Here is an 18,401-nt window from a genome sequence, read left to right on the forward strand (position 1 = left end):
TGTTGCTGAGCCCATGTAGTGATATCCTTTAGAGATTGATGTCGGTTTTTGATACAGTGCCGTCTGAGGGATCGAAGGTCACGGTCATTCAATGTTGGTTTCTGGCCATGCCGCTTACGTGGAGTGATCTCCAATATGTTGTCTTTGTACCATATTCAACTGAATATGGGTTGAAAAGGATTTGCAAATCATTGTATTCTGTTTATATTTACATCTAACACAATTTCCCAACTCATATGGAAACGGGGTTTGTAGAACAAGATTGAAAATTAAGGCAAGATATCTCACGCTTCTGGGACTTGTAGACGTCAAGACCCATGATGGCGGTGGCCAGCTAGCATGCTAGCATGTCTCCTTGATTGCAACATTTCCGACTCCCATTTTTTGTCCAAAAAGACCGCTACCTGTGTTGGATCTTTGAACTTGTGAGTCTGGCCGTTGGGTAGAGTGATCCGTAGCCTCGCTGGGTAAAGAAGACCGAACTTCACGTTGGGGCAGGTGTGTAGTCTCTTCTTCACCGGGGCCAAAGCGGTCCATTTCCGAGCCTCGGTCCTAGTAAAGCCGGTAAAATCAAGATCCTCTTGCCCATGTCGAAGAGCGAGAAACCTCGGGAGTGGAATCTGGTTACGAGTTTGATATATTTGATATAAATATAAAATGTCCCTTTCTGGCAGAGTCACTGCAAAACGCATTTACCTCTTCCCTGCTCAGCAGCGCCCTCTAGAACAATTTTATGTTTACTGCAAGTGTTAACATTCTTTATACACAAATTGATTACAAATTTTAGCAATGAGGAAAAACTTTATCGTGTTCTTCTTCTACTGTGTGGTTGCTTAGCTGTCTGGTGCAGAGAGGCCCCCTGCTGGAGAAGTAGACAACAACATGTCGGCAGGAACAGAAGGTGCAGCAGACGGAGCAAACAAGGTAGCCAATCAGTTTCCTCTTAAGTGCACACATGACACAACGTTTAAATGCTTGACAATGACTATTAGAAGTTTCTAAATGTTGATCTGGACTAGACCAGACCCAGCAAACACACCAACTATCCATCCATTTTCTTCCACCTATCCGAGGTCGAGTCGCAGGGGAAGCAGCCTAAGCAGGGAAGCCCAGACTTTCCTCTCCCCAGCGACTTCGTCTAGCTCTTCCCGGGGGATCCCAAGGCGTTCCCAAGCCAGCCGGGAGACATAGTCTTCCCAACTAGTCCTGGGTCTTCCCCGTGGCCTCCTACCAGTTGGACGTGCCCTAAACACCTCCCTAGGGAGGCGTTCGGGTGGCATCCTGACCAGATGCAGGGACCACCTCATCTGGCTCCTCTCCATGTGGAGGAGCAGCGGCTTTACTTTGAGCTCCTCCCGGATGGTAGAGCTTCTCACCCTATCTCTAAGGGAGAGCCCCGCCACCCGGCGGAGGAAACTCATTTTGGCCGCTTGTACCCGTGATCTTGTCCTTTCGGTCATGACCCAAAGCTCATGACCATAGGTGAGGATGGGAACGTAGATCGACCGGTAAATTGAGAACTTTGCCTTCCGGCTCAGCTCGTTCTTCACCACAACGGATCGATACAGCGTCCGCATTACTGAAGACGCCGCACCGATCCGCCTGTCAATCTCACGATCCACTCTTCCCTCACTCGTGAACAAGACTCCTAGGTACTTGAACTCCTCCACTTGGGGCAGGGTCTCCTCCCCAACCCGGAGATGGCATTCCACCCTTTTCCGGGCGAGAACCATGGACTCGGACTTGGAGATGCTGATTCTCATTCCGGTCCCTTCACACTCGGCTGCGAACCGATCCAGTGAGAGCTGAAGATCCCAACCAGATGAAGCCATCAGGACCACATCATCTGCAAAAAGCAGAGACCTAATCCCGCGGCCACCAAACCGGATCCCCTCAACGCCTTGACTGCGCCTAGAAATTCTGTCCATAAAAGTTATGAACAGAATCGGGGACAAAATACAGCCTTGGCGGAGTCCAACCCTCACTAGAAACGTGTCCGACTTACTGCCGGCAATTCACACCAACTAAACATAGCCTTTTTAGAACCAAATACTATCCAGATGGCCACAGGTTCTGTCTGGTCTCAGCTGAACATGAAGCAGACAGAATGCAAACCGTTGACTTCTAACCCCTGCAGGTGGAGATGGTGTTCTGGCTGCTGTCCATGTTGGCCAACAGGGACAAGGAAGAGATGTCCCGGACTCTCCTGGCCCTTTCCAGTTCTCAGGACAGCTGCGTCGCCATGAGGAAGTCTGGCTGCGTGCCCCTGTTAGTCCAGATCATTCACGAAGCTCCAGGCGGTGGTGGTGGTGGGACATCGGACGAAGCTGCCGGTGGTCCGACATCGTGTTGTAGCCGTGAGGCTAAGTCACGGGCCAGCGCCGCCCTGCACAATGTCATCTATTCCCAGCAGGATGAGGGCCAAGCCCGCCGGGAGATGAGGGTTCTGCACATGCTGGAGCAAATACGAATTTACTGCGACAGTGGCTGGGACTGGATTGAGAACCACACCGAGACTACATCTGGTCAAATCAGAATTACAGGTAAGCCGTGTTGCCCCTGGAAACAGTGTAACTTGAACCCGTTTAGTGAAGTTTTCCTCGAGAACCGTAACTGGTTTAGTTAGGTTCTATTGGATGGTCAGATGTGGAATCATGCACACGAGCGAGAGTGTGTAGAGTTTCATTTTTTGGACAACTGTCGATAACAGATTGGATTAAAAACGGCATCTATTGACAAGTCCTTTTCGCAGAGCAGTCTTCTAGACAACCTGGAGCCCTTACAGAAATATTCTGTTGTTCTTCGCCCTCTATCTGTGTGGCAGATATTCCAGAACCGGTGGACCCTCATCTCTGTCAGGCCATATGTGCCATAATGAAGCTTTCTTTTGAAGAAGAGTTCCGGCGTGCAATGAATGAACTAGGTAAACGAACTACATAAAAGATAAAAAATATTCTGTATAAGATGCTAAGGTTATTGCGTTGTCTTCTAGGTGGATTGCAGGTGGTAGCAGACCTGATCTACCTAGAGCAAGAAATGTACGGCATGCAAAATGACCCCATCAACATGGCGCTTCGGCGCTACGCTGGCATGGCTTTGACCAACCTCACCTTTGGGGACGTGGTTAACAAGGTAGTGTTTACAGAGGGCAGTACTGAGAAAAGCTTTGATTAAAGTTATCTGTACTACCTGTGTCAAATACATGGTACTGTGCTCAGTTTCTGTATGCCTCTTTGCACTCCGCAGGCCACTCTATGCTCCAAAAAGGGTTGTCTGCAGGCTTTGGTGTATCAGTTGGGTTCCGAGAGTGAGGAGCTACACCAGGTGGTCTCCAGCATCCTCAGAAACCTGTCCTGGAGGGCCGACATCAGCAGCAAGCGAGTACTACGAGATATTGGCTGTGTGTCTGCTCTGATGACCTGCGCCCTACAGGCCACCAAGGTACTGAGCACCTTAAAGGCCCATTGTGACCATTATGCTGAATCTTCATCTAAGGTATTTTTCCAATGCTAAGCAAGGATAAACACTCCCGAATCATTTCTGCTTTCCAGGAGTCCACTTTGAAAAGCCTGCTGAGTGCTTTGTGGAATCTGTCAGCACACAGCATGAACAACAAGGAGGCGGTGTGCGCCGTTGACGGTGCTCTTGGCTTCCTGGTCAGCACACTCACGTACCGCTGTCAGACCAACTCTCTGGCCATCATTGAAAGTGGAGGCGGGATCCTGCGAAATGTGTCGAGTCTGGTGGCCGCACGAGAAGACTACAGGTGGGTTTGTGTGGGATTTTTGGAATGTTTTACCAGTTCTCCATCCCACATTTCCACATGTTCTTGTTTTGTGATGATCTCGACATCGTAGAAAAAGAAAGACACATTCAAAGATCCGAACTCTGAATGGACCTAGAGGGGTGGAAGTCAAACTGTCAAATTATCACAAGTCTCTGTTTTTTTTCTTCAGGCAAGTCCTGCGGGATCACAACTGCCTCCAGACGCTGCTGCAGCACCTGCGCTCTCACAGCCTGACTATCGTAAGCAATGCTTGTGGAACACTTTGGAATCTCTCTGCCAGAAGTCCCAAAGACCAGGAGCTGCTTTGGGACCTGGGTGCAGTGAGCATGTTGCGCAACCTCATCCACTCCAAACACAAGATGATCGCGATGGGCAGTGCTGCCGCTTTGAGGAACCTCCTGACCAATCGACCCCCCAAGTACAAGGATGCTTCGGTGCTCTCCCCGGGCTCGTGTGTCCCCTCGCTGTACATGAGAAAACAGAGGGCGCTGGAGGCAGAGCTTGATTCCAAACACCTCACTGAAACCTTTGACACCCTGGACAAACCGAGTCCCAAGCATTTGGGCTTCAACAAGCAGCTCCGTCACATTGAAAGTCTCGCCAAGGATTATGCGTCCGATTCTGGTTGCTTTGATGATGAAGAGGCCCCTATAGTCTCCAGTAGTCTGGATACTGGAAGTATCTCCATGCTTTCCATGTACCTCACCAATTCAAACTTCCTACAAAACCGTAAGCAGGACAATGAGCCAGAGAGGGATGTGGACCCGCCTCAGATGGACAGGAGAAACGGGGTGTCTGATGACGTTGTGTCTGCTGCTGCTGAGAAGCTAGCTAAGAAAATCACCAACACGGTTGCTAAAATTGACAGATTAGTGGACGACATAACCATGCACACGTCCTCTGAGGATAGTTTTAGCCTCAGCTCTGAAGATCACCTGGCAGATTGGCCTTATGGAATGGATGAGCTCAACGAAGCCCGAGCCAAGTCATGTTCTCCCTGTCGTCTCTCGGATACAAGCAGCTTGGCCCAAAGAGAGCGCCTCAGCAGGGCACATGCGTTACTGCGCCTCAAAAGTGCTCATACAAGTGTATCCACAGACAGCCTGAATAGTGGCAGCACCAGCGATGGTTACTGTGGCAGTAAAGACCAAATCCGACCTGCCCCAAAAGCTCCCATCCTCCAACAACGACCTAATCAGCTGGATCTTAAAGTCGCCCATCAAGAATATCTGAATGTTCAACCTGCCATTTTGAGTAAGATGAACCAACAAGATATTCCTGAGAGAGATTCTGTGGATATCAAAGACAAAATATCTTTAGAGCTCTTTGACACAGATGCAGAAAAGAATCAGGATCACCCTGTGCAAACACCTGTAAGTGCATCAACCAAAGTCTCCTCTGACATCAGCATGGCCTCCATAAAACTCTCTCCCTCATATCAACAAGTTCCTCTCATTCAGAGCGTCGCTAAATTTGGGGTAGCAAAAACATCCATTAACGTTCAGGCAGCTGAAGCCATGAGGAGGCAGGCCTGGGTACCCACTGTGATGACAGGGGGAAGCATGACAAAATTTTCCCCAATGGCATCCAGCAGAAGTCCAACTATCGGGACCATGGAAACAGTCCAGAAATACTCAGTGGAGAACACACCAATCTGCTTCTCTCGATGCAGTTCCTTGTCCTCCCTGTCTTCTGGGGACGGAGTGCTGGATGGACAAAGTGACAATGAGTTGGAGAGTGACTCGTCACTTGAAATTATTGAAGTTGAAGATGGAGAAGAGGTGAAGAGGGCTGAAGAGGATGAGACCTTGGAGGATCTGAGTGACAGCCAGTTGCTGATGACTGACTCAAAAACATTCCCTGGCAAAGAGGCAGATCCCATTGAAATTCAGTGTCCTTCCAAAAGGGAAAAAGTATTCCTTAAGGGCTCTTTACCAGCAGAATTAGAAGACAGATCGCCATCCAGTTCTTCTGAAAACTATATACATGAGACCCCTCTGGTCATGAGTCGCTGCAGTTCAGTCAGTTCACTGGGAAGTTTTGAGTCTCCGTCCATTGCAAGCTCAATCCAAAGTGATCCCTGCAGTGAGATGATCGATGGAACCATCAGTCCGAGTGATCTTCCGGACAGCCCCGGCCAAACCATGCCTCCCAGTCGAAGCAAGACTCCGTGTTGTGTCGAGTCAAATGGAGCTGAAGTGCAGACGGCTGGATTGGCAGGACAGTGGGAAAATAGTCTGCGAAAGTTAATGGAGGTTACAGACTCCAAGGACAGGTTTAACATTCCTCCCGACTTAGACACAATGATTTATTTCACCGTGGAAAAGCCCATTGAGAATTTCTCCTGTGCCTCGAGTCTGAGTGCTTTGCCACTTCATGAACACTACATCCAGAAAGATGTGGAGCTCAAACTGACCCCCCTGCTCCAGCAAAATGACAGCAACCTACAATTTCATGATGATGATGACCAGGGCCTTGACCAAGGAGAGAGATACAGTGAAGGCAATTCCGACGACGACATAGAGATTCTAAAGGAATGTATCAACTCAGCAATGCCATCCAAATTTCGGAAGGTTAGACCTTCCTTGATGACCAGCATTCCTCCTCATTATCTCAGTGCACAAAAAGCATTACATCTTCCGGTGTACATGATGCTCCCAAATGGCAAAACACAGTTGTGTCCTGGGAGGAGAATTGTCATCCCACAGAAGAACATCAAGTATGATGATTCATCCATCACTGATTCAGCTGAAGGTACACCAGTCAACTTCTCCAGCACGACTTCACTGAGTGATGAAACCCTGCAGTACTCAGTAAAAGACTGCAGGGCAAGGCCCATTTCTAAGCAAGGAATACTTGACGAGGAAGCAAAGAGGATTGAAGACTTGAGAATATTCTCCCACTTTCACAAACCAAACAAGATAAGTTACCCGCCTGTGATTCCAACAGGCCGCTCAACCAAACACATCATTCCTACCCACAAGGTGCTGATGCAGAGCAAAGAAGTGGCCGACAGAGTTGCTAGTCAGAGGAATCGCGATCACTCACCCAGCCATCAGAAGAAGATGAAATATCAGAGCGCCGCTGGAAAGCTGGAATTACCTGTCATAAAACAGAACCTGGAAAGTAACACTAATCAGGAAGGGCAAAAGAGAAACAGAGGACAAATGTCACATTCATTAGAGGGGGATAAACACTTCTACCACAACGAGGAAGACAGCAAGCATATGAGCAGAAACAGGATCAGGGAAGCAAGCAGAAATACTCTCTCTCGTAGCATGACCAACATCGGTCGGGTCAGTGTTTCCCAAACAAAGACGAGAGGATTTCACAGACTAAAACAAAACCTGATCAAGAGCGAATCACAGGCATGTTACTCATTGAGCTCATCACTTAGTTCACTGAGCGATGCTGAGTTTGAGGACCATAAATCAAAAGCTCAGCAGGTATGGCACAAAAACAGGCACAACAAAAGCCTAAATATGATGCAACAAGCCAAACCCTTGAGTATCCATAGCCAGTTTGAAGAGCCAAGTTCTCCAAGTTCTGTCAGCATGGATTCAGAAGACGACCTCCTTCAGAAATGCATTACATCTGCAATGCCCAGGCAAAGACGAAAGATGGCGGCCAGGAAGAGGAAAGCAGAGAACAACCTAATACAAATGCAGAAGACTTCTGATAGTTGGAACTTGGACGAGGACAGTGATGACACAGCGTGGGATCAAGACTCAGACTTAAACAGTGTGGAGTGGAGAGCTATTCAGGAAGGTGCAAATTCTGTTGTGACCGGACTTCAGGCGTCCAAGTCTCAAGAGCTGTCTTCTGAAGAAACCGAATCAGTCATGTCATTCATGTCAACATCAAGCTTCACACCAAAAGAAAAGAAGTTTGCTAAAGATAAAAAGGCTAACAAACCTCTGGACTTTGCACAGCGCAAGCCAGTCCCGAACTTGCCAGTTGTTTTCAGGGGAAGAACAGTGACCTATACTCCGAAAAAAGAGATCGCTCCTTCGCAAATACCTCCACCCAGGAAAGTATCGACCAAGACAGATGCTCCAAAAAACCCTGAGCTTGCTCAGCACAGATCTAAAAGCCTTCACAGATTAGGAAGACCCCAGGACATGGAGCTGTCTTTGCCAAAGAGAAGCTCCACACCACCTCCAAGATTACCGAAAAGTTCTTCCTCTGGATCCTCACAGAGTTCTACACCATCCAAACAATCACAAAAGAAGCGGACATCGCCTCCCCAGACAATAAACAGGCCCATTCAAAAAAAGAGTGTTACACCAGCAAGTAGTCCCCCAGCAAGCAGCCCCCCTGAAAGGAAGGGGCGCTCTACCGTTGTCAACCGAGTTGATAAATCACAACCCCCTAAAACTCAGAAATCACCAGTCAGAATTCCTTTTATGCAAAATTCTGTGAGGCAATCTAGACCTATTTCACCTCTGGTAACCAACCATGTGACCATCAGGCAAAACCAGATCAATGGCAACAGAGTCCGACCTGCAAATCGTTTTGACCTGGTCAGGATGGCTTCAGTTCATTCAAGTGGTGGCGAAGTGGACTCAAATGGATTCCTGAGACAGTTGACTTTCATCAAGGAATCCAAGAATGGACTAAAACGTGACAATCCGCGCAACATGTCCCGAGTCCAGAACGGTTCCCCTCATAGAGCAGTTCCAGGGCCCTCAGCTGTCTTCCTTTGCTCGTCCCGCTGTCAGGAGCTTAAAGTGGCTGCCCAGTTTCCACGAAAGACCACAGGAAAAGGTGCTGGACAAGCACAACAAGTCCAGAGAACTCAGCCGGGACATCAGAAACAGCTCACAAACATTTCCAGGGCGACCTCCAGTGAGCGAGACCTGCCCAAAAAACGTCCTGTCAGGAGAACCACCTCAGAAAGCCCCTGTAGGGTAGCTCAACGGAATGGGCCGAGCAAAGTTTGGGGAGCTCGGCAGCAACAGGACAAAGAAACATTTAAGCGGCACTCCTCATCTCCCAGCATAAACATCCTGAGTCGAGTGACCAGCCGCTCTTCCCTCCGGTCGTCATCTTCCGATTCAAGCGGCAGAGCAAAAAGCGAGGATGACACAAAGAAGAGAGGGCAGAAATCTCGTCTGAATGACCGGGTCACCTGGAGGAGAATCAGGGATGAAGATGTACCACAGATCTTGAAAAGCACTCTGCCAGCAAACGCACTACCCCTGGTGCCTTCACCAGAAGAGGACAAGCCAAAAGTAACAGGTCTTCCAGGGAAACTGCCAACCATACTTCTGGCATCGCGCTCCATGAGTGACGCAACGGTTCAGACTGACGATTTCTCTAATAACAAGATGAACTCCAGCACCTCTCCGTCAGTGGAATCATCTTTATTAATCACAGAGGACACGGCACGACGAGCAATCTTCAGAAATGTCCAAGATGGAGATTATGATGTATCCCTAAGGAGCCACAACACCCCGTCTACTGGAAAATCAGATGGCCATGTCGGCGGACTGGTCCATTTCCGCCAAGGATGCCCGAGCAAGGCAGCCAGAGTTCCTCCATTCAACTACACCCCAAGTCCCACAGCGACCCTGCAAGACGCTCAGGGCCAAGCCACCCACCAGGCCACCCACAAGTCTGAAGTAGACATTTGAGGAAGGACATCAGAAGAAAAAGTTGTAAATGATCCTTTACCTTAAGTTCTGAGACCTTTTTATTTCCTCCAACCCGCTGCATCAAAGCTTGAACAGTCACCATAGCGTCCATCGAGTCTACCTGAGGTCTGTGGCTGTGCGTTCAAAAGGGTCCAGGCTGGCCCGGGTGACAGGAAGTGACACCTTTTTGTACTTGTTTTTATATTTGTAGAAAATTCATTGGCCTACTAGAAATGTAGTCAACACATGAATCACATGAACGGTATGCAGACTTTTGAAGGGACAGTATGCAAACTTTTGAAGGGGGCGGGGCGAACTGTGTGCAAGCCTGTCATGCTGACGTCTGTTGGACAATTTGCTTCCACCGACCGGATCGTTAAGTTCGCTTTGATTGGCATCTTTCTTTAAGCATTTTTCGCGACATGCTACGAGCTAACCGCTAACAATTCGGTGTTTGAGCTGAACATTGATGAGTGATTGACAGGAGTCCATCATAGCAGCCTTGACTCGTATGTCCTCATCGGGTTTGTAAATAATGATGCTGCATTCAAGTACAGACAGCATGCTGATGCATTCGCCGGTGTCGGTATAACCTTCCAGTGGGCGTGTCTTGTACATGAAAAGGTCATGACCCTTCAGTCCTTTTATGGTATTCCTAGCTGCTTCAGTGTATATCCGTCAAAGTAGAACTGCCATGAATATTCTCTGTATTCGCTCTATCATTCACTTGAAGGAGGATAACTGCTCCATGTGCATGTTTCGCTACAGAACCAGTTAAAGGTAAAGAACTGCTCCAATGTCTTCCCCGTCATCATTGTTTATTAAAATCTGTTGAACTATTTGTTTCTGTATTTAATATTATGTATATATGTCATATGTATATATATATATATATATATATATATTGCGGAGGTGGGCGTGGCCTGCAGCGAAGCGGGGTGTGCCAGGACCGGCCTCGAAGTCAGCAACAGGAGCGTAGATGGCCCAGGTGGGCCTTATTATCTAATCACCTGTCGCTCTGTTTAAAGACCTACTGAAATTAGATTTTCTTATTTAAACGGGGATAGCAGGTCCATTCTATGTGTCATTTCGCGATATTGCCATATTTTTGCTGAAAGGATTTAGTAGAGAAGATCGTCGATAAAGTTCGCAACTTTTGGTCGCTAATAAAAAAGCGATGCGCGGGTGACTTCACCGGTGTGAGGGCTCCTCACATCCTCACATTGTTTATAATGTGAGCCTCCAGCAGCAAGAGCTATTCGGATCGAGAAAGCGACAATTTCCCCATTAATTTGAGCGAGGATGAAAGATTTGTGGATGAGGAAAGTTAGAGTGAGGCTGTAACTCCCTCCAAATAGCACTGACACAATAGCTTTCTTTGACTGATTCATTGAAGGCTTCCTTTCTCTTCAATTCACCGTGAAAACTGTTAATAAAATAAAGCACATTACAAATGTAAAAATAACATGCACAGCATGTAACTTAAACATTTTACCGAAGTAAAATACAAACAGAAATGACAAATACCTCATTGGCCTGCATGCTTCTTTTAGGAGGAAATTGTGATTTTCTGGCTCTTATAGCCCAAACGCTGAAAGTCCTTGTGACACTTTTTAGTCCTTGTTACCATCAGTCGCTCTCTTTATCCCTTCTCATTGCATCTGAGATAGGCGGCAGCGCCCCCCGCGACCCCAAAAGGGAATAAGCGGTAGAAAAATGGATGGATGGATTGCATCAAACAGATGTTCACTCATACCCGGAAGTAGCTTCCTTATATCCGTTCACAGACCAATCGAGACACTTCAAAACAAACGCATGCCCACAAACCCAACAAAAAGGCATGAAATTACATTTTTAACCATAGTAACTTAAATAAAGCCTTCTTATGAACTTTTATACATTTTGATTTAAATTCCCTTTTATGAACTCTGTTTCTAGAGAAATAAAACAAATTATAATTATTAGCCGCAACAGTTACAGAGGCACAAAAAAAAAAAAAAAGCGACGGCCCCGGGCGGCGGCAGTGGTAGCGTTTCAGATGTAATTTGACACATTTACGGGACGGCATAGCTCGGTTGGTAGAGCGGCCGTGCCAGCAACTTGAGGGTTACAGGTTCGATTCCCGCTTCTGCCATCCTAGTCACTGCTGTTGTGTCCTTGGGCAAGACATTTTACCCACCTGCTCCCAGTGCCACTCACACTGGTTTAAATGTAACTTAGATATTGGGTTTCACTATGTAAAGCGTTTTGAGTCACTAGAGAAAAGCGCTATATAAATATCATTCACTTCACTTCACTACTAGGATAATTCTGGGAAAATTCTTTATCTGCTTATTGTTTTAATAGTGTTTAGTGAGATTGTAAAGTCATACCTGAAAGTCGGATGGCTGCAGTGAACGCCAGTGTCTCTCAGAGAAGCCGATGGAGGAGCCAAGATCACAGACGCCTTTTTGACAGCTACAGGAGAAGGTCCCATAATCCACTGAAGTCTCCGGTAAGAGCTGACTTAGTTTCACTATTTTCCCATCCAAAAACTTGCAGGTTGACGTAGTGAAGTGAATTATATTTATATAGCGCTTTTCTCAAGTGACTCAAAGCGCTTTACATAGTGAAACCCAATATCTAAGTTACATTTAAACTAGTGTGGGTGGCACTGGGAGCAGGTGGGTAAAGTGTCTTGCCCAAGGACACAACGGCAGTGACTAGGATGGCACAAGCGGGAATCGAACCTGCAACCCTCAAGTTGTTGTCACGGCCGCTCTACCGAAACATGTTCGCTTGACCGTCTGTGTTAAAGCTTCACAACAAAGAAACACCGGCTGTGTCTCGGTGATAAAGGCAGCTGCAATACACTGCTTTCCACCAACAGCATTCTTCTTTGACGTCTCCATTATTAATTGAACAGCAACACAGATGTCCAAATTACTGTGTAATTGTGCGATGAAAAGAGACAACTTTTAGTCGTAAGTGGTGCCGGGCTATTATGTCCGCTACACCCGGTGATGTCACAAACACGCGTCATCATTCCGCGACGTTTTCAACAGGATACTTTGCGGGAAATTTAAAATTGTAATTTAGTAAACTAAAAAGACTGTATTGGCATGTGTTGCAATGTTAATATTTCATCATTGATATATCAATCAATCAATTAATGTTTATTCATATAGCCCTAAATCATAAACTATCAGACTGCGTGGTGGGTAGTAGTGGGTTTCAAAATAAGAGGCCAACCAATCAGTTCCATACATTAATTAAAGTGTCCATCAATAAAAAGGAGTTTAACACTTCTGCTGTAGACAAAACACTAGTTAACAGGTTCCAAGCTTGTTGTACAGACGCTGTGAGGCATTTATTGACTTCCCTAAAAAGAGCATCAAACAACAGAGAAAACTGAGCACATAAACGTGTGAGAAAACACAAAAAAATGCCAGGAGTCCTAAAAAGAGAAGGTTAAAGGCCTCCATGTTTTAATGCATTACCGCTGATTGTGCATTCCCAGTCCAAGTCCTCGTGTGGTTTAAATGTTTAGCTGCTAGACTCATGGGTCAGTCTTTGTCTCTGGAGATAGTCCAGGTCAGAGAAGTCCACTTTTGACATCCGACACATCCCGGTCCAGAAGCTCCCCGGCCGCTCGGAGCTCATCCCTCTGACGCTTCAATCGGACCTGAGCATCGTGCAGCTGCTGGTTGACAACCACATGGCGCCGACACTGCTGGAAGGTCCGCTCCACGTCTCCGTCGGCGCTGGAAGACGCTGAGGACACACAACAACAGTCCATGAAGCGCACCGCCGGACATTGTCAACGCATGAAGTGGATCAGAACCGTTTGGCTGCTCCAGGATGCTGAAGACCGGGTCGCTGGGAGCAGCTGCCCTGATGTCCTCCAGGATGTGGTCCACGGTGGGCGGGGACGGTCTACTGGGCAGCAGGACTCTCTTCTTGCTCCTCGAAGTCATGTTCATCATGTTCAGTCCACCTAGCACACGGACACCTGGTCATGCACGGGACAGTGAATGCAGCATACGGCCAATGTAGCAACAACGCAATGAGAAAGGTTGTCTTTTACGTCATCATGCACGGGACAGTGAATGCAGCATACGGCCAATGTAGCAACAACGCAATGAGAAATGTTGTCTTTTACGTCATCATGAACGGGACAGTGAATGCAACATACGGCCAATGTAGCAACAATGCAATGAGAAATGTTGTCTTTTACGTCATCATGCACGGGACAGTGAATGCAGCATACGTCCAACACAGCAACACAATGAGAAATGTTGTCTTTTACGTCATCATGCACGGGACAGTGAATGCAACATACGGCCAATGTAGCAACAATTCAATGAGAAATGTTGTCTTTTACGTCATCATGAACGGGACAGTGAATGCAACATACGGCCAATGTAGCAACAATTCAATGAGAAATGTTGTCTTTTACGTCATCATGCACGGGACAGTGAATGCAACATACGGCCAATGTAGCAACAATTCAATGAGAAATGTTGTCTTTTACGTCATCATGAACGGGACAGTGAATGCAACATAGGACCAATGTAGCAACAATTCAATGAGAAATGTTGTCTTTTACGTCATCATGCACGGGACAGTGAATGCAACATAGGGCCAATGTAGCAACAATGCAATGAGAAATGTTGTCTTTTACGTCATGCATGGGACAGTGAATGCAACTACGGCCAATGTAGCAACAATTCAATGAGAAATGTTGTCTTTTACGTCATCATGCACAGGACAGTGAATGCAACATAGGGCCAATGTAGCAACAATGCAATAAGAAATGTTGACTATTACGTCATCATGCACGGGACAGTGAATGCAACATAGGGCCAATGTAGCAACAATGCAATGAGAAATGTTGTCTTTTACGTCATGCATGGGACAGTGAATGCAACTACGGCCAATGTAGCAACAATTCAATGAGAAATGTTGTCTTTTACGTCATCATGCACAGGACAGTGAATGCAACATAGGGCCAATGTAGCAACAATGCAATAAGAAATGTTGTCTTTTACGTCATCATGCACGGGACAGTGAATGTAACATAGGACCAATGTAGCAACAATGCAATGAGAAATGTTGTCTTTTACGTCATGCATGGGACAGTGAATGCAACTACGGCCAATGTAGCAACAATTCAATGAGAAATGTTGTCTTTTACATCATCATGCACAGGACAGTGAATGCAACATAGGGCCAATGTAGCAACAATGCAATAAGAAATGTTGTCTTTTACGTCATCATGCACGGGACAGTGAATGCAACATAGGACCAATGTAGCAACAATGCAATGAGAAATGTTGTCTTTTACGTCATCATGCACAGGACAGTGAATGCAACTACGGCCAATGTAGCAACAATTCAATGAGAAATGTTGTCTTTTACGTCATCATGCACAGGACAGTGAATGCAACATAGGGCCAATGTAGCAACAATGCAATGAGAAATGTTGTCTTTTACGTCATCATGCACGGGACAGTGAATGCACCATACGGCCAATGTAGCAACAACGCAATGAGAAATGTTGACTTTTACATCATCATGCAAGTGACAGTGAATGCAACATAGGGCCAATGTAGCAACAATGCAATTAGAAATGTTGACTTTTACGTCATCATGCACGGGACAGTGAATGCAACATATGTCCAATGGAGCAAAACAATATGGAATTGTGACTTTTACATCATCTTGCAAGTGACAGTGAATGCAACATATGTCCAATGTAGCAAAACAATATGGAATTGTGACTTTTACATCATCTTGCAAGTGACAGTGAATGCAATATACGTCCAACGTAGCAACACAATGAGGAATGTTGACTTTTTACGTCATCTTGCAAGTGAGAGTGAATGCAACATAATTCCAAGTAGCAGTACCACAATGAGAAATGTTGTCTTTTACGTCATCATGCACAGGACAGTGAATGCAGCATACGTCCAACGTAGCAACACAATGAGAAATGTTGTCTTTTACGTCATCATGCACAGGACAGTGAATGCAGCATACGTCCAACGTAGCAACACAATGAGAAATGTTGTCTTTTACGTCATCATGCACAGGACAGTGAATGCAGCATACGTCCAACGTAGCAACACAATGAGAAATGTTGTCTTTTACGTCATCATGCACGGGACAGTGAATGCAACATACGGCCAATGTAGCAACAACACAATGAGAAATGTTGTCTTTTACGTCATCATGCACGTGACAGTGAATGCAGCATACGGCCAATGTAGCAACAATGCAATGAGAAATGTCGTCTTTTACGTCATCATGCACGGGACAGTGAATGCAGCATACGGCCAATGTAGCAACAACACAATGAGAAATGTCGTCTTTTACGTCATCATGCACGTGACAGTGAATGCAGCATACGGCCAATGTAGCAACAACACAATGAGAAATGTTGTCTTTTACGTCATCATGCACGTGACAGTGAATGCAACATAAGTCCAAGTAGCAACACCACAATGAGAAATGTTGACTTTTACGTCATCATGCACGTGACAGTGAATGCAACATACGTCCAACGTAGCACCACAATTAGGAATATTGACTTTTACGTCATCTTGCAAGTGACAGTGAATGCAACATACGTCAAACGTAGCAACACAATGACAAAATGTTGACTTCTACATCATCTTGCAAGTGACAGTGAATGCAACATACGTCCAAAGTAGCAACACAGTGAGGAATGTTGACTTTTTACGTCATCTTGCAAAAGACAGTGAATGCAACATACGTCCAACGTAGCAACACAATGAAAAATGTTGACTTTTACGTCATCTAGCAAGTGACATGAATGCAACATACGTCAAACGTAGCAACACATTGACAAATGTTGACTTTTACGTCATCTTGCAAGTGACAGTGAAGGCAACATACGGCCACTGTAGCAACAACGCAATGAGAAATGTTGACTTTTACATCATCTTGCAAGTGACAGTGAATGCAACATACAGTATGTACAACGTAGCAACACCGTGAGGAATGTTGACTTTTACATCATCTTGCAAGTGATAGTGAATGCAACATACGTCCAATGTAGCAAAACAATATGGAATTGTGACTCTTACGTCATTTTGCAAGTGACAGTGAATGCAACATACGTCCAACGTAGCGTCAACACTGAGGAATGTTGATTTCACGTCTTCATGCAAGTGGCAGTGAATGCAACATGCATAGAAAGTAGCAACAACATAACGATAAATGTTGACTTTTACGTCATCATGCAAGTGGAAGTGAATGCAACATACATCAAATGTACAGTAGCAACAACACAATGAGAAATGTTGACTTTTACGTAATCATGCATGTGACAGTAAATGCAACATAGGTACTATGTAGCAACACCACAATGAGAAATGTTGACCTTTATGTCATCTTGCACGTGACAGTGAATGCAACATACGTCCAACGCGCAACAACACTGAAGAATGTTGATTTCACGTCATCGTGGAAGTGACAGTGAATGCAACATACATAGAAAGTAGCAACACCAAAATGAGAAATGTTGACTTTTACGTCATTGTGCAAGTGACAGTGAATGCAACTTACGTCCAATGTAGCAACACCACAATGACAAATGTTGACTTTTACGTCACCATGCAAGTGGGCAGTGAATGCAACATGCATAGAAAGTAACAACAGTACAACGATAGATGTTGTCTTTACGTCATCATGCAAGTGACAGTGAATGCAACATACAGCCAATATACAGTAGCAACAACACAATGAGGAATATTGACTTTTACGTCATTGTGCAAGTGACAGTGAATGCAACATACAGCAAATATACAGTAGCAACAACACAATGAGGAATGTTGACTTTTACGTCATTGTGCAAGTGACAGTGAATGCAACGTACATCCAATGTACAGTAGCAACAGCACAATGAGGAATGTTGACTTTTACGTCATCATATGTGGCCGTGAATGCAACATACATCCAATGTACAGTAGTAACAAAATGAGGAAAGTTGCCTTTTACGTCATCCTGCATGTGACCTTGAAGGCAACATACAGCCAATGTACTGTCGCAACAACACAATAAGGAATTTTGACTTTTACGTCATCATGCAAGTGACAGTGAATGCAACATACATCCCATGTACAGTAGCAACACAATGAGGAATGTTGACGTTTACGTCATCATGCATGTGGCCGTGAATGCAACATACATCCAATGTACAGTAGCAACACAATGAGAAATGTTGACTTTTACGTCATCATGCCTGTGACAGTGAATGCAACATACAGTAGCAACAACACAATGAGGAATGTCGACTTTTACGTCATAATACGTGTGACCGTGAAGGCAACATACATCCAATGTACAGTAGCAACAACACAATGAGGAATGTTTACGTCATCATGAAAGTGGCCGTGAAGGCAACATACATCCAATGTACAGTAGCAAGAACACACTGAGTAATTTTGACTTTTACGTCATCATGCATGTGACCGTGAATGCAACACACATCCAATGTACAGTAGCAACACAATGAGGAATTTTGACTTTTACGTCATCATGCATGTGACAGTGAATGCAACATACATCCAGTAGCAACACCACAATGAGGAATGTTGACTTTTACGTCATCATGCAAGTGACCGTGAATGCAGCATACATCCAATGTACAGTAGCAACAACACAATGAGAAATGTTGACTTTTGTCATTTTGAAGACGGTGTGACGTGGAAAAAGCTAGCTGCTAAATTAAAAAAATGACTGACACGTCACATTTTGCAGCCCAACTCCATCCACACAATGAGAATTAAGACGCGTTTGTTTTACCTCTTCAACCGGTAAGCGTCACCGTTTCATCAGTGAGCTCTTCCTCAAGTTAATGTGCAACAAATGTATTCAATCTAATTCGCCATTCGCGCACAAAATGAAGCTGAAAGCGTTCTTACGGGTTTTGTACACAACATATTACGTCACTCAATTCTTCTTCGTTTTTC

General features: G+C 45.5%; 2 protein-coding genes across 2 annotated transcripts in view; one reads left to right on the forward strand and one right to left on the reverse strand.

Moving 5' to 3' along the window:
- LOC133543946 (adenomatous polyposis coli protein 2-like) overlaps positions 1 to 10,264 on the forward strand; it is a 32,053-nt gene extending 21,789 nt beyond the window's left edge. Inside the window, exons 7-13 of the mRNA XM_061888882.1 lie at positions 838 to 924; positions 2,138 to 2,543; positions 2,825 to 2,923; positions 2,993 to 3,132; positions 3,247 to 3,441; positions 3,552 to 3,766; positions 3,957 to 10,264. Coding sequence (XP_061744866.1) covers positions 838 to 924; positions 2,138 to 2,543; positions 2,825 to 2,923; positions 2,993 to 3,132; positions 3,247 to 3,441; positions 3,552 to 3,766; positions 3,957 to 9,423 — 6,609 coding nt within the window. The 3' untranslated portion in view covers positions 9,424 to 10,264. The remainder of the gene's footprint in view (positions 1 to 837; positions 925 to 2,137; positions 2,544 to 2,824; positions 2,924 to 2,992; positions 3,133 to 3,246; positions 3,442 to 3,551; positions 3,767 to 3,956) is intronic.
- Positions 10,265 to 12,746: 2,482 nt separating this feature from the next.
- Positions 12,747 to 18,401, reverse strand: LOC133543551 (UPF0449 protein C19orf25 homolog). The gene is made up of 3 exons (XM_061888172.1): positions 18,235 to 18,401; positions 13,247 to 13,399; positions 12,747 to 13,176 (listed from the first exon to the last, which is right to left on the reverse strand). Exons 2-3 carry the CDS (start codon positions 13,386 to 13,388, stop codon positions 12,998 to 13,000), a joined length of 321 nt encoding a protein of 106 aa, XP_061744156.1. The 5' UTR covers positions 13,389 to 13,399; positions 18,235 to 18,401; the 3' UTR covers positions 12,747 to 12,997.

This window comes from Nerophis ophidion, linkage group LG26, assembly GCF_033978795.1.
Source record: "Nerophis ophidion isolate RoL-2023_Sa linkage group LG26, RoL_Noph_v1.0, whole genome shotgun sequence".
Taxonomy (NCBI): domain Eukaryota; kingdom Metazoa; phylum Chordata; class Actinopteri; order Syngnathiformes; family Syngnathidae; genus Nerophis; species Nerophis ophidion.

Bases quoted from the DNA above. Each gene is read 5' to 3' on its own strand.
- LOC133543551 (XM_061888172.1), bottom strand. From the start codon at position 13,388: ATGATGAACATGACTTCGAGGAGCAAGAAGAGAGTCCTGCTGCCCAGT. The intron at 13,177-13,246 runs GTTCTGATCCAC...GTGTGTCCTCAG, and splicing joins CATCCTGGAGCAGCCAAACG to CGTCTTCCAGCGCCGACGGA.